This window comes from Engraulis encrasicolus, chromosome 11 (assembly GCF_034702125.1).
Source record: "Engraulis encrasicolus isolate BLACKSEA-1 chromosome 11, IST_EnEncr_1.0, whole genome shotgun sequence".
Taxonomy (NCBI): domain Eukaryota; kingdom Metazoa; phylum Chordata; class Actinopteri; order Clupeiformes; family Engraulidae; genus Engraulis; species Engraulis encrasicolus.
The window spans coordinates 49,776,412-49,801,162 of NC_085867.1; the positions used below are offsets into that span (position 1 = coordinate 49,776,412).

General features: G+C 45.8%; 1 protein-coding gene across 1 annotated transcript in view; it reads left to right on the forward strand.

The window, feature by feature from the left end:
* The first annotated feature begins 379 nt into the window (after positions 1–379).
* LOC134457789 (mucin-2) overlaps positions 380–24,751 on the forward strand; it is a 78,505-nt gene continuing 54,133 nt past the window's right edge. Inside the window, exons 1-2 of the mRNA XM_063209761.1 lie at positions 380–1,897; positions 2,690–3,716. Of these exons, the coding sequence (XP_063065831.1) occupies positions 412–1,897; positions 2,690–3,716 (2,513 nt within the window). The 5' untranslated portion in view covers positions 380–411. The remainder of the gene's footprint in view (positions 1,898–2,689; positions 3,717–24,751) is intronic.

Genomic DNA, 24,751 nt, shown 5'->3' on the forward strand with positions numbered 1-24,751 from the left:
CTGTGGACAACATACTGTGGACTGTGCACACCACTCACACTGACGTACGTACACAGCACGGAGTACAAACACATGCAGTCATGTGACCAAAGCACAGGACCAGTCACACAGACTGCTGGGAGCGACTGGTCATCTCCGATGTGGTGTCAGGCCTCCACACTGTTACCATAGCAACTGTCAGTCATTAAAAAAAACAGTAACACAGAATATCTGTGTTTTTGTGTGCGTCTGTGTGATGGAACTGGAATTTTATGTATGTCAACTGTGCAGGCTTCATGTATTTCGGTGTTGTTGTAGTGACAAAGTGAGTGAGTCACACACATTTTGACTCACTTCCTGCCCTAGGTTTCAGGGCTCTCTGGTCGAGAGACAGCTTGTCAGTGTGGAGGGTCCAGGGAGCCCGCTGGCGTCATGGTGAGCAAGGAGCCAAACTGCTTGCCCACCGCCAACAGCCACACCAACGGCAATCTGCCGGAGAAGTCCGCCACCATGACCGTGCGCTCTGTCCTGCTCAACCGTAACTCGCCGGACATCGAGAGCCGCCTCAAGCGGCGTCGGAACCGCACCCATCAGGTGCGCTTCAAGGACCTCGATGATGGGGATGGGCTGCCGGTGAAGCCCGACAGACGCAGCCCTCACCCTGCCCGCAAAAGTCCGTCATGCTCCCTCACGTCCAGCTGGAGGGATGAGGTGGCCAACGGGCCGTCTCTTGTTGGGTCGGTGCGGGGGGACATGGAGAGCACCATCGGTGCTGTGGAGGAGTTGTTGAAGAGGGCGCCCCGTCACCCGCTGACCCCTGGCCCAACACGACGCAGCTGGGCCTCTCCGCGACCGTGCTCCCTCACGCTGCCCCTGCCTCGTCAGCCCTGCATGAGCACAGCCATCCAGACTTCTCCCAGTCTGCAGAAGCCTCTGGGTATTCCCCGAAGCCAGAGCCTTGGGAGCTCCATCAGGGCTGACTGGGATGAGGATGAGGACGAGGAAGATTTGCTTGTTGGCATTGTCACCCCCATCTCACCTTGTGATGAAGGTGGTTCAACTCCTGACCTTGAGGCTGCAGACTCGACCATGCGGCGTCCTCGGGACGATCCTTCTAAGTGTCGATGCTCAGGTGAGGTCTCAGCTCCCTCTTCCGACCTGCTGAGAGGACAGCTTTGCTCGTGTCACGTGGTTGCCCCAAAGTCAATACCCGGCAGGTACAGAGGGAGAAGGAGGCGGATCACTCGAGCAGCTAGTGATCCCGGACGGGCTGATTCTCCTGTGGCTGTGTCGCCAGCCCGTGCCGTGTCTCCCAATGACTGCCTGCCTGCAGAGTCACCCGTTCAGAAGTCTCCCGTGAAGAGCTCAGTTACCCAAACTGACCCCCCAAGTCCCCCAGCCTCGCCTGAGAAGGCTTCCTGTGCCCAGCAGACAGAAGACTGCATCAGTCAGAAAACTGTGCTCACCAACATTCTTCCCAGCACCCCTATTTCCCACAACACACCAGATTTAAGCCTTCCTATATCTTCATCCTCTTCACAAAATCCTCATTCTTCACCCAAAGCAGTGCTTCCAGTCAACAAAAATATAGTTGATTCATCCACATTCACATCCCCTGACCCCACTCTCATGATGCCAGCTCAAGTAATCCCTTCAGTGTCTGAAACTTTGCCACACGGCACCAATCAGACACAAACTGTGCCATCTTGCAAGGCTCCCCAAAAACCTGTACCATGTTGTCAGACTCCCACGCAGTCTGGGAAAGTTAAGACACCTACGCAAAATGTGCCATCTCCCATCCCTGTTGCTAAATCTACCGCACCCGCTCCAAACCATACAGACACCGCTTTGACTACACAGCCATCAGTTGCCCTTACGCAGCCCATGCCAGTGTGCGAGACTCCCAAACAAACGCCTTGTGAAACTCCCACACAACCTGTGAAAACCAAGACCCCGACACAAACTGTGCTATCTTCAATTATTGTAACACCTTTGCCAGCAAACCAAATTTCAGAGATGCCGCCCCATATAATCACCTCCACCCCATCATTGCCAAATGCAGATATTCTTGTACAGCCTGAACCAGTAGGTAATCCAACAATAGCTTCAGCACACACATCACTTTGCAAAACCCCCACACAGCCAGTGCCAAGACTTGTGACATGTTGTGAAACTCCTAAACAGCCTGCACCAAACTGTAAGACCCCCCCACACACAGAGCCATCATCATGCAAGACTTTTCCTCGCCCTAAGACCCCTACACATACAGAAAAATCATGTAATATTCCTGTGAAGCCTATGCCGGACTGTGGTGGTCCTCAACCGACAAAATCCATCCCTCGTTGCATCACCCCTACAGCATCTTGTAAAACTACACCCTCACAATCCAACTGTGTACCCACATCACAATCCACTGTCTATAAGACCCCGACACATGCTGCATCTCCTTTACCTAGCTCCCCTCCCCAAACCTTTCCAGTTTCTAACACTCCAGTGCTGGATTGTACAACTGGAATCGCAGGGTCTTGCAGCATCACTGATAATAATTTGATGTCCTATCCGGTGGCTGCTGCACAGATAGTGCTGCCCTGTAATGCCATTCCTCAGATGCCTCCATCATGCCTTCTAGAGAGACAGCAAGGGCCATCAAATTTGCCACAGGCGGTGCCACACTATTTTAACAGCACTAACAACATCACACCGTGTGTAGTTGCTACCCAAATCATGTCATCCTCGGCACCAACACCTACACCTACTAATGTCATGCCCACCTGCTTCATCCCCGAATCTGCTGTGCCCCCTTATGTCACACAACAAACAATCCAAGTCTGCTCCTCCTCCCCTTTTAAAATCATCGCCCCGGGTATTCTGCCCAACCAGACGTCGTCTCCGAATATTTGTATACGGCAGGTGGCACTGTCCCAAACTGTGACGGCCACGGCTTCCGTAGCCCATCCGGCCTGCCCAGCAGCATACCTGCACCACGCGGCGCCGCCGTATGGCTCTTCTCCCAGAGCAAGCCCTGCTGCCTCCTCTCAGGCCCCCTCCTACACTACTCAGGACAGGAAGCTTCCTCCCCCACCCCCACCTCCTCCACCGTACACACCCCGCAAGGAGGGAGCCACTGCCACGGGGCAGACTCGCCGCCCGCAAACCCCTAAGCCAGTGAGCACTGAGAAAGAGAAGGATAAGGCCAAACCAAAGGAGAAGGTGGTGGGGAATGGCGTGGCGGGGCAGCACATGGCTGCGGATGGACACATCTGCCGGAAAAAGTCAGTGTGCGGTGCCGAAGGGGGAGCGGCGGTGGCCGGGGTGCCGGCGTGCACAGTCCCCAAGAACTCCGCCCAGGCTGCCATTAAAGCCGCCACCATGGGCGCCCGCAGAGCCCTCTTCTCCTCCTGCTCCGAGGCGGGACAAGCTTGCGGCTCCCAGTGCCCACGGCCCCGGACACCCTGTGGGCAGCAGCAGAGCTCCTCTGCGCAGGCCGAGGGACAGGCGGACGCACTCCGGCACGTGCAGGAGCTGCTGGGCGGGCTCATGTCCGGCGCCAGGTGCAAACTGGACCTCAACAAGGCCAGGGAAAAGCTCCTTGGGCCCAACGGCCCACTGTACGACATCGGCACCTTGCAAACGCAGCTCCACAGCCTGGAGGGCGTGCTGGAGACCAGCCAGAACACCATCAAGGTGCTGCTGGACGTCATCCAGGACCTGGAGAAGAAGGAGGCGGAGAGGGACGGGTGAGTAGCATACCACATTGATAACTCTTACTGTCTCTGTTAGGTACAGTTTAACAACAAATGTACAGTTCCACTATGTATTCGCATAGGGATTTAGGGTTAAGGTTGCATACTGTATGGGTTACAGGTAAGTGTCAGACAATACGATACCTAGCTAACGGTCAACGGTAGACATTATAAAGGCTTCCACAAAGATTTTGTTTACAAAATAATGTCAGTCAGTTATTGGTTTGTGGTTTGAAAAGTGTACTATTTGTGCACCAATTTGTAGGAGTCTAACAGTACACCAAGGCAATACATCATTATGTTTACTGATGACTGATTATTTTGCTTTTCTGGTCTTATAATGTTTACGAACGTACGTATTACGCTCTGAGGTTCCAAACATGATTGGTTGACTTTTTGACTTCTGCACTATTGTGGATTTATAGAAATTGCCCTGAAGAAGGAATAATTGAGTTTACACTGTTTAAAAAGGCTGCTCATTAAGTGTGTGAATCAAAGTTGATTCCAGTCCTAAAATGTCTTGCTTCTCACAGTCTATCAAGTTATCTGAATTCCATTTTGTCCACGGTTCTTGCACAGCACATGCTACAATTTCACACCAGAGGTCATATCGCTAATCACATTAGCAATGAGAAGCTATTTGTAAGGCAGCCATATTTGCGACATGAGCACGCGTGCTGTACATCTATTGTTTATCCATCATGCAAAATTTTCCACAGTGCATTGAGCTAGTGATGAAATCAGTCACCCCCAATGAAAAGGGAGCTTAACCAATTATCTTCCCCGAGCAGAATAAAACACCAGTGGAAAAACAAAAACGTTTCTCTCCTTAACAACTAGCGCTGATGAATAAAAAATATATGCGGCGCCGGCAACACTCTTTTCATAAACAAATATTCACGGCAGCGCTATTCACATGCAGCCTACAGATGTAACTCCTTTTGTTGAAGGCTCAGCTCAAAATTCACATGGCGGACAAAGGGAGCGCAATCAAAGCTTGACCATTCAGGTGAATGTATAAATCATATCAAAGCCCCCGGAGAGAAATGAGTTTCCCTATTCAGACACAGCTCTGCTCATGAGCAAATAATCCTCGGCGGCTTTGTGGGTTTTGTTTTGTACATTGGATCACTAGCAGTAGTTTGTCTTTTTTCCAGCGTTTTTTTTTTGTATTCCATCTGTTTATGTCATTTCAGTATTTCTATTTTTTTATCAATTTTTGTGGTGTCGAAGGGTATTTGTGAGAGATATCCGTGTGGTGTAGAGAACACAGAGGAATTGTGAGAGCCAAGGTGTGGAACAGGATAGGAATCGAAGTGGTTAACACCTTTGCTTCTACGCCAGCATATGTAAATAGCTGGTTGAGATTTTTTGTTTTCCTCGTCAGTCCGTGATGCTTGCACAACATCCTCTCACCAAAGCACACATAACACACACACACACACACACACACACACACACACACACACACACACACACACACACACACACACACACACACACACACACACACACACACACACACACACACACACACACACACACACACACACACACACACACACACACACACAACTTGCTGCGTTCTGCCAAGAAAAATGTGAGGCCTTTTCAGACATGTTTCCTGCTAACACTGATGAGACTGAATGCGTGAGCAGCACCTCTCAAGGAGGTAGCAAATATTTCATCATGTCAGACAGCTGTAAACATCTCTGGCATTGGCAGCAGAGGTGTTTTTTACCCTTACATTTTGACAGGTTGTCACAGGACTCAGCAGAAGGCTTTCTACCCATGGGTCTAATTTTTAGCCTAGGTATTCACAGTGAAAATGTGTTTTTTCATTCCTCATGCAAAGAGGAAGATCTGGGTTTGATTAAAAGGCCTGACGGCTGCAGCATCCTGTCACGAATAAAGATGGTGGTGGATGCTGAGACGTGAGGACGAGGATGTGAGGAGACATGTTTTGGTGAAATGCTCTCTCATCCTCTCCAGTCATTGTCGAAGCCAATGTGAGCCATCATGTTGGCTATACGCTACACACAGCTGAACCGGACAGTGGTTTAGCAATGAAAGCCTTCTGTCAATCCAAGTATAAAGGATAGCTTGATTTCTCTTCCTGCTGTACTCATTCGTGTCAATCGGGCGTGGACTGGTTCCATTGCGAATAAAATTAATGTCTGTGGTTTTAAAAAACATATATATATTTTATCTCTTCTGAACCCGAGAGTGAGAGACTATGGGATATTATCTGCCCATCTAGAGATGGCAAGAAATCCTCCAAAAGGCACTCATATCTGCAGTTTACTCAAAGCTATATTTCATCTTCAATTGTGATGTTTTCATGGCAGTATTCTCACTACGTAAGGCTTGATGACATGGCCTGCCAGAGCTATCACAGGATATTCCATTTATGATGATTTTATTCAGCCTGAGGACTTGCTGCTCAAGGTAGAATATTTAAAGAAGGGATTATTTTCACAGGCTGAGTGGTATGCAAGTCCGTTTTAGATTTAATGCTCGGATTACCTCTTCTACGCACCCATTTGGCCTCAAAGTTTAATACAACAAATTAAATGTGGACTGAGGCGAGTCTATATTTTGCAATTTAAGGGTTTAAATCCATTGAGGCATTATCCCTTAACAGTGGGCCATTTGGCAGTCTTTAGAATGGCCATTTGTGCAACATAATTGTTTGTATCACCACTGTTTTTTTGCTTGTCATGTTCCGTAGCTTGAGGTGAACTGAAAACTCTGAATTCCCATGCCACGCCAACCTCTGGTCGGCTGCCAGTACGTCTGTCACCGCAGACTGGACAGCAGCCAGATTGCTTGCACCGGCTGGACAACAAAAACGAACAAACCCCCTTTTCCAAATGTCTCGGGAGAAATGCTATTGCAGGTGCTGCTGTTGGCGGGCAAGTGATGAGTGAATGAATGGCGGCGAGAGAGGCTTTAAAGTGGTAGTTCGCTATTTTAGACATTAAGCCCTGTTTGTGTGACTTCTGGGGTGAAGTAGAGATGTTCTCATCACAATTTTGACATTTGGTGCTGAACGGAGCATTTGGGTATTCAAGACTGCAGCCCCCCCACCTTTACATTGACTCCAATGAAGCACTCAAGCAATCGATCATAAAATGGCATTAAACTTTCATTTGCAGAGACATGAAACTCACCGAGTGGTCAGAGGTGGGCAGCGATACGTTGGCTCGAAAATCACCGCGAAATACGCTTCCAGAGAAGATATATTCATTATTGTCCGTCTTCATTGATTGTATGGGTTTGACTAGTATTACTCCGCGCGACCGAAAATGGGGGTGTATTTGTTTACGTTACTATCTATGGTTTGTATGCAAGCTGTAGTTTTTGTAGCCAGTCCCGCTCAAAGATAGCCATTCTACCTCGCTCCTTGATGTCTACATAAACAACACACTATCGCTACCTACTGGCTGGATGTCTACTGCTATTCAACGGCGTCTGGGGAAAAATAGGTCCGCCAAATGCTAAACAACAGTTAGAAGGCATATTTCGCTGCAATTTTCGGGTCAATTTATCGCTGTCTACCACTGACCACACGGTGAGTTCCATGTCTTCTCAAACAAAAGTTTAATGCCATTTTATAATCAATTGCTTGAGTGCTCTATTAGTCAATGTAAAGGTGGGGGGGCTGCAGTCTTGGATACCCAAATGCTCTGTTCAGCACCAAATGTCAAAATTGTGATGAGAACATCTCTACTTCACCCCAGAAGTCACACAAACAGGGCTTAATGTCTAAAATAGCGAACTACCACTTTAAGCACTCGACACAGGGGCTTGAAATTGGATGCCGGTGCATCTGCAAGGTTCCGGCCCTCGCCTCCCTGGACCTGGGAGCAGATCCCGCGGGATCCGCATCAGAGCTCAGAGTCAGGAGCGATTCTGTGGCCTACTTTATGGCGTCTCTCTTCTTCTTCTCTTCTCAACTCACGGCGGGGTATTTACAGAACCGCAGAACTGGGCCAGAGCTCAGGAGAGGGGAGGAGCACCCCTCTCGTACATACAGAAGGAACTCACAAACCCACCACGCCACTCTCCCACTCTTGTCTGTAACCCTCAGACACTAACACATGCATTTGCAGAGATGCAAGCACTCGCACACACGCACACGTGCATACACATGCACACGTACACACACGCACACACACACACACACTGTTTTGTTTTTATTTCTCCACACACAAAGAAATACTTGTGCAATTGGGAAAAATATGCTGATGAACATCAATGTGCACACATCAAAATCATGCAAATATTTTCAGGACTTACACATAATTTGCATCAAATGCATACTGAGATTATATATGTGCAAGGATTCACCAACATAATTACTTGTGAGATCTTTAATTAATATTCTAGAACCGTGGATTTGAAAGAAGATTTGAAGAGCTGACCAAAAAAAGTGCACACACAGAAACTAAAAAGTAATTATTCTGCTTTTTGTTTGTCTTGTATGGGCATGCATGTTAATTTTATTCCATCTCAAGTTTCAGCATTCTGGCTTGTTTTTTGGTGTGTGTTTTTTTTTTAAACAAATAGCAATCCAAACAACAGTGAGGTTATCAATAAGGCATTGATGCTCTGTGTGTTTGTGTGTACAGTATGTGTGTGTGAGCAGTGGTTTTCATTTAAATCAATTCCTATAGCACACTACAATGCGGGGTAATGGCCCTTACTTTGGCTCACGTACATTCGCTAAAAAGTAAATATTTCATTAGTGATTTGACTCCCACTGTTCCGTTTGGCTGTTATACTTCATGAATACAATCTTGAGTGCTTGCCTACAACAATATTCTTGCCTTGGACTTAATTTATGTGAGCTTGGTTTCAGCACAGGCTCTCGTGATAGACTTACGTTTTTTTTATGTTTCAGCATTTTTGTCCACGTGAAATAATTCAGCATGAGAAAAGACTTCAAAGTGTTGGCTATAGAAGACTGAAATCTAGATACAGAATGAGAATGAGAATAAAGGAGGGTGGGAGGAGAGTGAAGGCAAAGACATTTTGAAGAGTGGGGGGGTGATGCAGAGATGCGTTGTTGCATTGCGGAAATATAATGTATATGCTGCATTTGTTTGTTGTAAGCGCTTCCTCTCCTTGGGCATAGCATGCCATTTGAGAATTTGAGGATGGCTTATTAAAACCGAGGGTGGCAAGGAGGGGAGTAGGGGACAAGGGGATAGAGAGACTGGATAGAGAGACATAGGGAGACAGACAGAGAGAAGTAGAGAGAAGTAGAGAATGGTATAGAGAGAGGATGAGGGAGGGTAGGTAGGTATGGGGGAAGGAAAGGGAAAAGGAGGCATCTCTAAGCACAAACTCTGAGCCTAACCTGCAGCTCCTCAGCTCAGCTCAGTTCAGCCCAGCTTCAGCTCGGGGAAAAAAAACAGCCGTATAATCCTCAGCCAAGAACTGCACCGGAATGATATTCAAATGCAGCACACATTATGATTCATATTAGAGCCATGTGTGCCGAATGCACCCGTCTGCATCTCAGCCCTGCCGGAAAACATTCCTCTCGGGTTGCAAATCAATTTACTTTCCCACTGCGTCGTTGTCACGTTCCGTCCCACCCTTCCCCACAATTGGTCAATATGATTGCCTCATTCAAACACTTACACTCTCGCTGCCAACTGTTCATTGTTGTGTTTGTGTGATGTTGTGCCTAATGTGACCGCGTTAACAATTGAACGCAGATCTGTTTTTTTTTTTTTCGTTCGCTCGTCTTCCTCTGAACACCCACATTGCCCCCGCTCCTCTCTCTCTCTCTCTCTCTCTCTCTCATGGGCCAGCCTGTCCTTGGAAACAAGAGGCGAACACACAGATGGGCGTGGGAGAAGGGACAGCCAACAGCAGGCCCAGCGAGGCAAAGTCACGCCGCGTCAGAAAATCACTGCACACAACACAAACAAGCTCCCTTCCCTCCCAAACGTAATCGTGGAAACTCCCCTTTGCCCACAAATCAGTCGCCTCTCTACAGCCTCACCATGATGATACTCTTGTGCAGAGAGCAAAACGCTGACGTAAGGTGCGGTCGATGCAATCAGAGCTCACCTCTTGCAAACTGCTCCATGAATTGCCATTCGTTTAATATCATTCATCAGGTAGCACTTTAGTAAATGTATAGGCTACATTACCTCAAAACATGCTCTCTTTCATCCAATGCTCGTTCAAACAAGAGTCCTTGATAGCAGCCAGCGACATCACAATTTAATATCTTGGATACAATCAGCCGCATTGTTATGAATGAGAAATCACTGTCTGGCCTTGCAGAGTGTATGTGCGGGTGACAGTATATGGGAAATGGGGGGATGGATTGGGTAATTTGCGCCAATGTGGTGATCTGCTGTCTGGTCATTGAAGCAGCCGGCTGTAGCTGAGGCCACAGTGCGCATCCACATCCATCCGCACGCCATATGGCTGAGCGTACGCACACACGTCTCTCCAGCTAGCCCAGTCCGTAATCATTACACACGCTTAAATGCCATTCCCATGCTCTTAATTTAGCATGACTCCCAGCCCGAGCCAAATAAAGGCAATAAACAGGCGAGGCTCCCCTGCCAAGTGAGATACTAAAACCCGGCCCCCCAAACGACCCGGCCCCTAGGTTGTTGTGGGCCCCCACTATAGGCAAATTCCATATTCCATATTCCAAATTACATAGACTGTTTTGTAATTGTGACCATGTCTGCCATATATCCAAGGGTGTCTTAACAACATTTAAAGCTCAACTCGACACAGCAGGCATTTTTTTCTTGTCAAAATGTAGCTTTTTTTCCCCCCACTTGGCTATTCAGGGGCCCCTTGTCAGCTGGGGGCCCCTAGGCTTCAGCCATATCTTGCCTGTGCATCAATCCGGCCCTGTCCACGCCACATTTTCATGACAGGCACTCATGCAGAGTTGTAATTCCTGGAGTGGTGCTACTGTAACTGTGTGAGCGGATGGAGGTAAAAAGCAGAAGAGAGGGAAAAAAAACGCTGGAGATTTTTATGGCCCTCAGGTGAAGACTGGAATACTGATGTCACAGTTAATTTGCTAATGGAGCCGTTATGACACGGCAAAATGACACCAGCCCTCCCAAACCACCACCCAAACACACACACACACACACTCGCTCAGGTGTGCACACACACATGAACATGCATGCACGCATGCACGCGCACACACACACACACACACACACACACACACACACACACACACACACACACACACACACACACACACACACACACACACACACACACACCTCCGAATGTACCATAACCCCTAACAAGCTACCAACGATCGCTTCTGATGATGATGGCAGAAATCCAATGAAATGAAAAAAAGAGTAGCCTGTGGTAGTTGTGTGTAGGAAGGGGGGAGGGTGCACTACTGCAGTCATAGACCTAAATGTCGCCTCACCTGACCAGTGATGTGGCCTATTAGGGAACAAAACAAAAAAACCCCGGATCAAATGAAGGAAGCGTGATGAGGGGAGAACATGCTCCAGGCCTGGCCTCTAAACAGCATCAAGTTAACACGGGGCAGCAGGGCAAAGACTCAGGGACACGGAGACACGGGGACACGGGGACACAGGTGCAGCTGAGCACAGAGAGCTCCGGGGGCCAGCAGGCAGGCAGGAGGCAGGAGGCCTTGGTGGTCAGGAGCAGCTAGATAGCATGTCCTCAAGAGGGAAGGTAGACTAGGGACAAGGTGAAGAGGGTAAACAAAAGGAGAGAGAGACAGACACAGAGAGAGAGAGAGAGAGAGAGAGAGAGAGAGAGAGAGAGAGAGAGAGAGAGAGAGAGAGAAAGAAAGAAAGATAGAAAGATAGAATGAGAGAGAGAAGGTGGAAAGAGGTGGGAGAGAGACAGATGGAGTGTAACAGAGACATGGAGAAGTTCAGAGAGGGATAGAGAAGGAAGGGAAGAGACAGAGAGAAGGAAACAGATATACAGTGTAGAAAATGAGAGAAAGACATACTGATGCAGAATTATTACATGAGCCATGGCCCAATATATTCCACTACACTCCGCCTGATTAGGTAAATGGACCTCCCTGGTGAACACTAAAAACAAATTTGAGAGATATACTGCAGAAGGAAAGAGAGGAAAGGTAGATAGAGATACTGCAGGGATAGAGAGATGTAGAGGAAAACGGATGAGAGGGAAAGGGATACAGGACCTAAAAGAACATCAGAGAGAGAGAGAGAGAGAGAGAGAGAGAGAGAGAGAGAGAGAGAGAGAGAGAGAGAGAGAGAGAGAGAGAGAGAAAGAGAAAAGGGGGAGAGAGAAAACATAGTAGACAGGCCTAGGTGTGTGGCTGTGTGCCCCCCAGGCAGGTCATGTGTGGAGGGATAAACATAGAGGAGGATGCCAGTGGGCACTTTGTCTTTGTAGCCCACCATGTCAGGTCAACGCGCTACACCAGCCTCCTGCAGGATCACGTGGAAACCAAGTTAGCCTGCTTCGCAGTAGCCTGACTCATGCCTGAGAGCGCTGGACTTGTATGTGTACACTGCAGATGCAGTCTGGCATCATGCAAAGGCGTATTTATTTCATGCCAGTTCATTCCGCGTTGAGGTGCGACGCCTTTGCAAGTTACTGTAAGTCATGCTCCTCATTGGCGCGGGAAAGATCTTTTGTCACGTGACCAGGTCCCCACAGTCAGTTTTTATTGTCACTTTCTTCATATGCACAGGTCATACAAGGAAATTGAAATTACGTTTCTCCCTCCTTAACATGAAAGGACAAGGTAAGGAGGACACAGTACTGACATCAAAGTGAAAGATATGACTTTTCTACCATGAAGATTCGAGAGGCAAATTAACGTTATTAACATTTATTGAACAATTAGACATGTAAAAAAATGCACAAATCTGTTTGGCATAGGTTCCCGTCTTCTCATTGAACTTCGGGGTAGGACGGCATATCCTCCAGCGGAGATGGAGGCGGGCGTAGCCTGCCCCCTATCAGACGGGAACCACTGGTGACGGTAGATGGAGGGGTGGAGGTGGCGTCAAAGTCGGCTTGACTGGAAAGCAGAGAACTGAATGAGTGACGGCTTTTTTAAAAAGACGTGAATGTGATTCATTGGCTGAGAGGGAACGATGCATAAGTGATGTAACGGGGAAATCCACAATCTCGCGTTGTGATTGGTTGACGATCCTGAGGAATGATGACACGAGTATGATCTGTCAAAAGTGACACTGATTGATTAGTAAGAGTTTGACAGCCGGGTACTTCGAATCTCCTTGGTAGAATTTACGCAAGCTCCCATTTCCTACTGTGGTGGCAAATTTCTGTTGCTAAACATGAAAATGCTCTGCTGTGCCCAGACAAAAACCATGCCTAACCCTAAGCTTTCAGTAAAGCAACATTTCTGCCACTTTGCTATTGCTAAGAACAGCGAAACAAGCAAGGGCAGTGGTGAAATTTTACCCTGACCAAAACCATGCCAACACTGAACCTGCCACAGGGCGTGGTGGAGCACGAGTTTACAGGCAAAGTCGTGATGCATAAAAGCGAAGACTGTTCAAGTCGTTAGCTTAACGCTCTGGTATAATGCCATGTTGGCATATGAATACAAACAAACGCGTATACCTGCTGTTCGATAAGGGGATTTGAGATGTGCCTTGAGACGTGCACTCATGGTAAATGTGAATTGAGTTTGTGTGCAGCAATGCAAAACATGCATTTGATGTGCGTGCATATCAGAGCAAATTAAGTGTGTATGCATCCTAAAAGTTTGTGAGTGTCATTGCCTACATACGTGTGACCTGTGTGTTGCAAAATGTGTAATCTACTATGTGTGTGTGTGTGTGTGTGTGTGTGTGTGTGTGTGTGTGTGTGTGTGTGTGTGTGTGTGTGTGTGTGTGTGTGTGTGTGTGTGTGTGTGTGTGTGCGTGCGTGCATGTGTGCGTGCGTGCGTGTGTGTGTGGCCTGTATATTTGCAATGACTTTTAAGGATGAATGTGTACATGTGGACCCGTGCCAAAACATATGTAGGCCTATTTGTTATGTTTATTTGTTACGCATGCATGCTTGTGTGTGTGTGTGCGTGTTTATGCATGTGTGTGTGTGTGTGTGTGTGTGTGTGTGTGTGTGTGTGTGTGTGTGTGTGTGTGTGTGTGTGTGTGTGTGTGCGTGCGCGCGTGCGTGCGTGCGTGCGTGCGTGTGTGTGTGTGTGTGTGTTGCTGGGGGTTTAGATGTAAATGTGGAGTGGTCTGGAGTCGTGGTGCGGTGGACTGGCCCATAGCGTGACTCAGCTGCGGCGCTATGCTGCCCGTTTCAGCTGCAGACCTCGGCCAGGCCAGTCAGCGCTGAATTCATTTCAGACGTTTAAAAGCCTGCACCTGCAGCCCAGGGAGAGGCTCTTTATGGGCATCCCTCTCTTTCTTTTCTCCTCTTGCTCTCTCTCTCCCTGTCTCCTGCTCCTTCTCTCTCTCTCTCTCTCTCTCTCTCTCTCTCTCTCTCTCTCTCTCTCTCTCTCTCTCTCTCTCTCCCTCTCTCCCGCTATTTCCCTCACCTTCAGTCTCCCTCCAATCCTCTCTCTCTCTCTCTCTTTCTCTCTCTCTCTTTCTTTCTCTCTCTCTCTCTCTCTCTCTCTCTCTCTCTCTCTCTCTCTCTCTCTCTCTCTCTCTCTACTCTGCGCCTCCCACACAAGTTCTCTTTCACAGGACTTTTTTTTCTTTTTATCTCTCCCTCTCGCGCTCTCTCCATCTCTCTCTTCTGCTGCACTTCTCTCAAATGTCTCTGGCAGTAAAAAGACCACAATAGAACCCCGTCTCTCTCCGCCCGTCCAACAGAACAAACTTTCCCAAGCCGCGTGACCCAGAAGAGGAGTGAGGTGAGGCAATCCTCCAACACACAACTACTTTGCAACGGGATGATGAATACATGAATACTTAATACATAACCGCTCTTATTAGTCAGCTAACTGGGTCGTTTTTTTTGTTGAAAGTTGTTTCGGCGTGGCGACCGTAGTTTTTCTGGAGGAATTTGAGACGGAATAATATAACACAAAGACATTTCTCATGCAATTTACATTACGTATGGAGGCGCACACAGCCAGATGGCAAAATATTTTTAGAACCCCCCGATCTCCATATAGGAGACGACATGCAGAGGGATGCCTCTGGAGGCGGCCAGGCAGTAAAGAGAGAGAGTTGCTTTGACTAAAAGTAGCCCGGGAATTGCCTAGGGTGTTACTTTTTTTTCCTCGAGCGGAAGCACATCACTCACATTTTGCATGTGTGACAGGTTCCAATGACCCTCTCATTTTAAGCAAGCCTGGGGAAGATGGATGACTCATCATCTGTCCTGTCAACTTCACGATGGATAAAAAAAGAAGAGATGCAGTAGATACAGTAGGTAGATAGATAGATAGATAGATAGATAGATAGATAGATAGATAGATAGATAGATAGATAGATAGATAGATAGATAGATAGATAGATAGATAGATAGATAGATAGATAGATAGATAGATAGATAGATAGATAGATGAGATTAAAATTAGATGGCAAAAGAGACATGCCGCCGGACAAACAAACATGGCGAGAACAGAAGGGGAGTGCTGTTTGTTGATGGCTCTCTGTCCGTCTGCCAAAAGCATGATAACTCTTCCCAACAGCAGAGCAGAAGGTGGATTAGGTGGGTGGGGGCGGGGGCAGAGACCGGATCTGGCACAGATGCAAGAGGATGGAGAGATGGAAGGAGAGAGAGAGAGAGAGAGAGAGAGAGAGAGAGAGAGAGAGAGAGAGAGAGAGAGAGAGAGAGAGAGAGAGAGAGAATAGGGAGACACAGAGAGAGCAAGAAAGCTACAGGGAGAGAATGGGGAGACAGAGAAAGAGAGAGAGGGAGTGAAAGAGAGACAGAGCAAGAGACAGAGGAAAGAAGCAAGGATACAAAAATTTGAGAAGAAGGAGGGTGAGACAAGGGAGAGAGAGAGAGAGATGCCTCTGAGGTAACGAAGATGAGATACAAATAGACTTGATTAAGGGAATATGCTGATCCGTGGCCGACTGATGTGTCAGCTGTTAGTAGAAGTAGTTTTACATGTATAAATGTTTTCGGGTGGATTTTTGCAATGTGTCTACACGCATTATATGTAGGCTACAGGTACCATACTGCTTATGTGTTCTTCAGTGAATTATATAACGGAAAAGGGGGAATGATGAAGAGCTGAAGGGAAAAGGGCAAGACATTTCTCCACATTTGGCATCTCTTGCGCAAACGTGTGGTTCTGTTTCAGTTATATCTCTATATATGTTTTGCCATGTCCACACAAAAGGCATTTTGAGTATTTTGGATATCAGGCTTCATGCAGCTCAAAATATACTACTTCATTGTTTTTTTTTCTTGTCAGCATTTCAGTGTCTTTTTTGTGAATTCTCTTACACTCGGCTTTGCTTTACAAAAACATGATTAACAATTCCGGCGCTTACACCAGCAGTAATGGAGTACAGTGTTTTGAGTCCCTGTCATGAATTATTGATAATGTTGCATTTTTTTACATACTGATTGGCAAGAACAAAGTCATTTGTACTGTTTGGCCTGTTTGCACGGAAGGCTGTGGACAATCGCCAAGCCCTATAGTGTGCTCAATAGAAATTGGACCCAATTCTTGCAGTGTAAAGAGTATCAATGGATAGGCCAACAGAGTATCCACCTGGTGGACCGATAAGAACTACAGTATGATCAGAGAGAGTAGAAAGAGAGAGGTTCCATTGACCCATTAAGAACTAAGGACTGTTCTATTCAATGCTAAGAGTATTATGACACGCCCCTTTAGGCAGACAGGAACCTGGTCATGTTTGGTGCCCATAGCAACCTATTATATTGGCATATCTCTATATAGGGTAGAATGCCCTAAAGTGGGACGATGCCTAATGTGGGACACCTTAAGGTTTAAGGGGTGTAGCTTTGCCCCAAGTTGGTAAATGTTTACAAAACTATAACCAAATAAAAGCCCTATCATCCTGTTATCATAATATCATGATTTAGTAAATGTATAGTAATACTCCAGGGAGGGGTTACAATTAAGAGGAAGGACCCTGGGTGAAGTCCATCAAATGGCAAATAACATAGCATTTGGCCAAATTTGTCTTTAGGGTATAAATCCATTTCAATCAAAACAACATTGTAAATTTTTTGATAAATATGTTGGGTAGGTAAATGTTCATCAGAAAATAATGTGTGGTGTATATGAAATTATGTAATATTTTATTTTTAAACCATATTATTAGTGTCCCACTTTAGGATAGGTGCGTCCTAAAGTGGGACACAAGATTTTCCTAATGTGGGACAGTTGTAAAAGTAGTAATTTAATAAGTCAAACAATTACTATGAAGTCAAACACCATGTCCACATAAGAAAATGGATATTTAAATCTATATCAAAGGTGTATTTCAGTCTTTCTGGCCTAATCTACTGGAGCACAGCTATCAACACAACATTTGGGTCCAAAAACCGGAAGTTCTTTCCTCAAATAGAGCTGCCATGTTGAAGTGACCAATTGTGTGCAATGGGTTCAAACAGTCTCAGTCATATTTACCAATAAAAGAAAGTAAAAATAATTCATAAAACATGCTCTAAATGTGTAGCTGATATGTCTTAAACAGTGGCAGATCACATTTCGAATTAATATTTTACACAAACATGTTTTAGAGACATTTTAATATACACTGTCCCACATTAGGAAACCGATTGTCCCACTTTAGGGATAACCATGGTTTTTGACCAACTTACATTAATATCCAAATTATTCGAATTAGAAACACTTAACATGTTTTTAAAGGTTTTATTTGATTAGAGCATAACTAGAGGATGAAAAGGGTGTAATTTGTTTGTATTGAAATGTTGTCATTAAATTTTAATAAACCACCAAAGTTGAAGTGACAAAAATTGTCCCACATTAGGGCATTCTACCCTACTTAAAGAATCTCTGGTATGATTGACCAATTCTAAGACTATGTGTAGCTACTTTGGAAATGGAAGAGATGCTGTTAGGATGGAAGAGATAAGTCTTGTTCACTATGAAAAAAGTTAATCAGGTGATAAACGTACAGGTTATGAACCCGGCATGAATAAAAGTTTAGTTTTTTTCTTAGTTTTAAATTGTGGAGGCCTCAATGGGGATAATTAAAATTAAAATTAAAAGAATCAATTTTCCCATCCCTTTATGATATTGTGAAAAGTCACTAATAGTGAAGTCTTGCATTGAAAAGGACGGGAAGGAGAGAGGGATGATGGACGAATGGAGAAGGTACAGACGAAGAAAAGGGGTAGAACACAGAGAGAAAGAAGAGAGAGAAAAACACGATAAAGTTCCACAAGTCCAATAGGCTATGTATGAAAGCCAGAGAAGTGAAATAGAGGTCTTTGTTATTCGGCTTTTGTGCTGCTGCAGTGAAGGTAGTATTACTGAAAGCAATGGCTTTGATGCCCTTCTCGAGCTTTGTTGTATATAATAGGGCAGACAGCATGATAAAACAGGGGACTGATGCAGACTCACAAACAAAGCAAGTGTTAGTGTCAAAGGGCAGAGACCCAAAATGATGGCTATCAATGGATTCTTTCATTTCTCCTGGCATACAGGACTGGACTGGGATTGAAAAAGGCCTGAGTGTGATACCCTGTAAGCTATTTCCTGCCCATGCCATAAATCTGCAGCTGATGCCTGTCATCTGTCTGTTCTGACACACAGCTGAAATGCGGCATCCTTAACTAATATTGACATTAAGATTTTCTATTAGTATACTGCACACATCTTCCAATGCACCAAACAAAACCCTTAGGGAAACATTAAGCTGCTTCACTGCAACTCCATGCATCAGGATGCAACTTCATCAGAAAATGGAAAGCATCAGTAAAATAATTCATTTCTGTTCATAGCTGTCCGATTTGAAATGCAAAGAGCTCAATACAGGCAGTGTTATTTAAACAGTTTGGTAAATTGCGTTTAAATGCTTTACAGTAGACCACTGGCTATGACTATCATTTGACACAAAATTGGGAACCTTAATTGCATTTAAATGCTTTACAGTAGACCACTGGCTATGACTATAATTTGACACAAAATTGGGAACCTTAATGCATTAAAACAGGTGGGAAAAGTTCTTCCTGTGCAATAGATGGCCAGAAGTAGGAAGCCTCTGTATTAACAGATAGATGGCTTGGAGAAAAATCCTTGCAGAATTGACAAATGCAGGGTGCAAATGGGCCTTTACCTGAGACACCTGCCTTAGTAGTGACCAAGGACTGTTTCTCATCACGGCTGTGCCACTTCTGGGGCCCTTGTTGCCCTCATTCAGAGAGAGAGAGAGAGAGAGAGAGAGAGAGAGAGAGAGAGAGAGAGAGAGAGAGAGAGAGAGAGAGAGAGAGAGAGAGAGAGAGAGGAGCGAATGTGGAGGCCTGCCTGCTCTCAATCTGTCCTGTCACCACTCTGTCACACGCGGCATGGCAGCTATATTTACCTCCCATTCTAACCCCCCCCCACACACACACACACACACACACACACACACACACACACACACACACACACACACACACACACACACACACACACACACACACACACACACACACACACACACACACACACACACACACACACACACACACACCACAATTACAAAGTCACCCTGTACGGTGTGAAAGGGCTCATCATTTCTCAATCTCGTAAGTACTTAGTAGGGGTTTAACAAGCCAGGACACAGAGACAAGACTGCGTTGTATCTAAAGACGGAGTAATGTACTGTACACAAATGGCTATGGTCTCTTTTTCAGGCTGCTTGCTTCGTTTTTATGTGAGCATGGCTCAGGTGGTGTCCACACACACCCAGGCCAGCAGAAGTGCTGTGAATCCCACAGAGAATATAGTCCCTGTCACTAACTCTCTCCCAGATGAGCCACCCATAAAGCTTTGGGCCTCAGAAACTCACTTCGATCTCTCCAGGGACGACAGCTACAGCCAAATGAGCCACAAAGCACGGTCCACAAAGTCATAAAACGACAACACTAATCAGTTGTAGAATACAGCTGAACCACATTGTGTATGTGTGTGTATGTGCGTGTGTGTGTGCGTGTGTGCGTGTGTGCCTGCGTGCGTGTGTGTGTGATTGGAGAGGGAGTGGGGTAAGGTGGTAGCAATTGAGGCGTAGGCGGCAAGGATTCCACTCCGATTCATTTCCCAGCCATCTCCGTGTGCTCGGGACGTGAACGGTGTTTATCTTGAGCCTGTCAAACAAAGTAATTGGAGGTTATTCTGGGACGGCAAGAAAAAAAGGTGCGTACAGCCCCTGAAGTCAATTACAGGAGCACCTTGACACCCGGGGAGTTAGTTGGGGGGGACAAGGGAGATTTATTTACCTCTAAGTGACTTGTTAATGTCGGCAACATCTCAGAAGAAGGCACAATTACTGTGCGCCTCAATCTCAACTGTGGCAAGTAAATAAAGATGTGATGTGATGCAAGTCTTGAGTGATGTAATTGGTTTAGGATTGATGGTTTGGCTTGAGGCGGAGAAAGAGAAGGGGTGGGAAGCACGCTCTGTTTTCTGTATTTCAGGCACTCTACTGATCCGTTCATGTGTTTGGCAAGGCCTGTGCTTTTTCATGACAAAAGCACACCACAAATGGGTCACGGGTGCTTATAAAGTATTAGTAACATTTGGTAAATATCAAATTAATTAGGAGCAGAACATTTACAAATGTATTAAATTGAGTAATAAATACTATGTTAACATTCTATAAGTCATTCCTCTCCTTGTAAAACAGTCAATCAGTATGTAATGATGAAATAATTTATTTATTCAATAACACTTAAAAAACAATGAAGTCTTCTAGAAATGCAAGCTTGATTTTTGTGCCTTAGATTCGGTTCATATGTATTCTCGCAAAGCCTGTTTTTCTCCATGATAAGTGTACCTCAAAAAATGGTTTTGTATCACTTTTTTTCTGGATGAGTGGTTTCTAGTATTTAGTGCCAAAAGTTGACCTAATGTAAAATGGACCTGTGATTGTCTCTCATACTGATGATGTATGCCTAAGAATATTCAACGCGCTACCCCGAACCGTTCCCGATAATTGCTTTTTTTGTGTAGTTGCGCTTTTTTGCTTTTAATAAAAAAAAAAATCGTATCTTCTCTCCTGAGTGCACTAGAGCCATGCTTTCAATCTCTCTCCTGGCGGCTCTCACCAGCACTAGTCCATATTAGGCGGCTCGCAGGTCTGTTTTGTGCTGAGCACCTCAGATTCAGCTAATCAAGGGCTTTATAATTGCTGTATCTCACCGACTCAGTGAGGTGCACTGAAGCAAAAGGAGGCCTAAAACAATTTTGTGTTTGTGCTGGGCCCCCAGGACTGGCATGGTGCAGGCTGGGAGAAAATAAAGTGCATTAGGTGCCAAGACCCGTTGTGTTTCCAGAACGCCAATGGAATGTATAGGCTACACCACGTGGCTGAGGCAGCAGAGTTTTGACTACAAATGAAAAAAGTTTAGTGGAGGTTTTTTTCAGGGAAGTTTTTCTTCCTCGTTTATGTGACTTTGTGCCTCTCCACGAATAATTAATGCCCAATGTAAACAGAGCGAAAAAAGAGAAAGGGGAGAATATTGGGGCTTGCGAGTCGCTCCCTTGTTCTACAACACAAGCTCAGAGAGTGCTGACTCAGAGTGGATCCAGAGGACACACGATGCGAGGAGTCCCGTCACTGTTCGTCTTTCACTTTTCCCTCCTGCGTCGGCTGCCTCAGCTGTTTTTCTGGCGCTCAGCTGCATGGCAACTGCACCACAGCAACACCAAACAGCCATGACAGCATGTCATATAGGAGAATGCTGACGAATGACACAAAAGAAAGCTTGTTTCTCATGCTTTCAGTTTGTTGCCATTGGCCAAAACACACAGTTAAGTTACCTTACCGAAGGGGGTTAGCCTATGTTTTTGCCATGGTTTGTTGGTACTGTATCAACGTATCATTCTGAAATGTTGGCATTGTGTTGGTGTGCATCATGGGTCAAGCTGATTCTTTTCAGTGATTTTCTGAGCTGCTTTGGTGGAGGTCTGCACTCTACAAGTGTTGTTCTGGTTATACACTATGCATACGTATGCTCAGTCAGAAGATAGATACTCTGCAGGCAGCACCGCAATCCAATCACTTGAGGTGCGCCAAGAGTAAACATGTTGGGCTTCTCGCACCAAATCAGTCCACTTCATAGCATGAGATGTGATTAGAAACTGGCTTGATATTGTCCCATGTTTGTAAAACTGTGAGTTGAAATTGTCTGAGCAAACTAGCATAGTGAATGTTGTCGGAATATACAACTGAACAGCAGCCAAACCTGTGTATTCCCTTTAGTTGATACATAAAAAGTTTGCAGCTTGCACAACCTGGAAACGCACACCTAGGAATGTGACCCTCCAATTTACCTTGCACTTTGGAAACACTGCAGAAAACAGCTCGCTGAAGGGTGGGTGTATGTAAATTATTTTGAAAAGAAACTGAATTGGAGGAGGGGGTAGGGTCAGTGAGACATTTATTTCTTTTGTTTAGATTAGCTCAATTTATGTGAAACAGATACATTTAGGATGTCACGTTTTCTCGAGTTTAGGCAGACTACCGTTCTTCAACAGACAAAAAAGAAAAGACCTTTTTTGATTCTACATTTAAATGAATACTGAATGTAATCTGCATAGTACAGGTACTTGAGGATATTGAAATCTCTTTGTGCTTGTGGTTCACAAACAGCAATATACAGTCACATTACAGTCGCCTTGTTTTGCGGTGTGTTTTTAGGGCACTCATGGTAGGTACTGGAGCCTGCAGAACATGCGGTGGGTGTGGAGGGTAGACCTTTCCACCTGCCATCTGGTGGATAGCAGAAAATATCAGAAAACACCTAAAACGCATTCACACACTACACGGCTCTCCCTTCGCTTTGTGCATCAATAGCCATCCACAGCCCTTGTCTGCTGTGCTGAAAGAAGTGGGAGGTGCGTGCCACACTCTCCAAACAATCTGTTATGCACTGCACAAAAACAGCCAGCGTGGGACACACATAAGTACGCTTCAATCCGCAAAAAACACTGTAGAACTACAGCTTTGGTTCCCTTCCATTAAACTGACTACAGACTACAGACTTTCAGACAGCTGGTATGGGTTGGTTTCTCCTGCTATACAAAATAGTCATTTTTATTACAGTCATGGGAAGGGTTATACCAGGATACCAATGTACAGTGATGGCCTACACACACACACGCACACACACACGCACGCACGCACGCATGCACGCACGCACGCACGCACGCACGCACGCACGCACGCACGCACGCACGCACACACACACACACACACACACACACACACACACACACACACACACACACACGCGCACACACACACACCTCAGTCTACAAAACACTGTAGAGCTGCAGCGTTGGTTCTTTTCCATTACACTGACTACACACTTACAGACCGCTGGTATGCATTGCCTCTATTACAGTCATGGGAAGGGTTATACCAGGACAATTCACACACGCACAGTATTCACATTTCACAATCATAAGCATTACGGATGCTCAAGTGAACACTGCACGCATGCATGCGCGCACACACACTCACGCACACACACACAGAAACACACACACGACTCGAGTGCATATCTGGAGACTTCCTTCTAGGGGTGGGTATTGGCAAGGGGTTCACGATTCGATGCGCATCACGATACACATGACACAATGCGATACTATCACGATGCATTGCGATACATGTATTATTGTGATGCATTGTGATATTTACTTAATTATTTTTTTTTTCACCTTTGCCAACATTATACAATAAAAATATAAATAAAAACTATGGTAGTTCATACATAGAATAGGTTGCAAAAGGCTGATAATAAAGTTTCAAATCAAAATAATAATGATGATGATTTGAAGCTTGGAAGCACTATCACACACATCACGATACTGAGCCTTTGCATCGCGATACAGTATCGTGACTGCGTATCACGATTAATCATGATTCGATTCAATATCGTCACAGCCCTACTTCCTTCCCCTCATCCTAATGTGGCTGTTACTGCTGTTGGTGAGTGTCTCTTCCCCACCCCCCTCCCCCCTCAGTTTATTTTATGTCAGTCACTGGAGCTCAGTGTTAAACCAGTGTAAACCAAGAAGTTTGGTTTGAGCCACATCAACACTGCAGGAGTAGCAGCTTTGGTTCCTTCCTATCACATTCAATACGGGCTGCTGACTTACAGACAGTAAAAAAGTCATTTCTATTACACTCGTAGTGGAGGTTATACCAGGACAATTGTTAAGGCAAATTCACACACGCACACACTCACACTCACATCTCACAATCATAAGACGCTCAAATGAACATGGTGCTCCTAAATGTACTTCAGCCTTTATTTATAACATTTTAAAAAGTGAGCATTACTCATAAGTGCATCACAGAACCACAGGAAGCAAAGTCTAAAGCAGCAGCACACACGCACGCATGCACACATCGACAAACACACATGCAGACAAGCACACCCACACACACACGCACAAATGCATCTCTGGACCTCCTTCTCAGCCTAATGCGTCTGCGGTATAAGACAAACTCGTACACGCACGCACAGGCACACACTCACGCACAAATGCATGTTTTTACTTTCTTCTTCTCAGCTTAATGTGGCTGCGGTCTAAGGCCCGCATAGAGCACGCACACCCATGTACACAGGCACGCACGCACACACGCAAACACACGACTCGAGTGCGTATCTGCAGACTTCATTCTCCTCGGCTGCGGTCTAAGACTTAGACTTAGACTTAGACTTATGTTTATTGAAGACACACACACATACACACACACACACAAACATGCACATGCACAAACACACACAAAAACCCACTAACACACACACACACGCATGCACGAACGCATGCACGAACGCACGCATGTACGCACGTGCACACACACACACGCACACACAGACACACTCGAGTGCGTATCTGT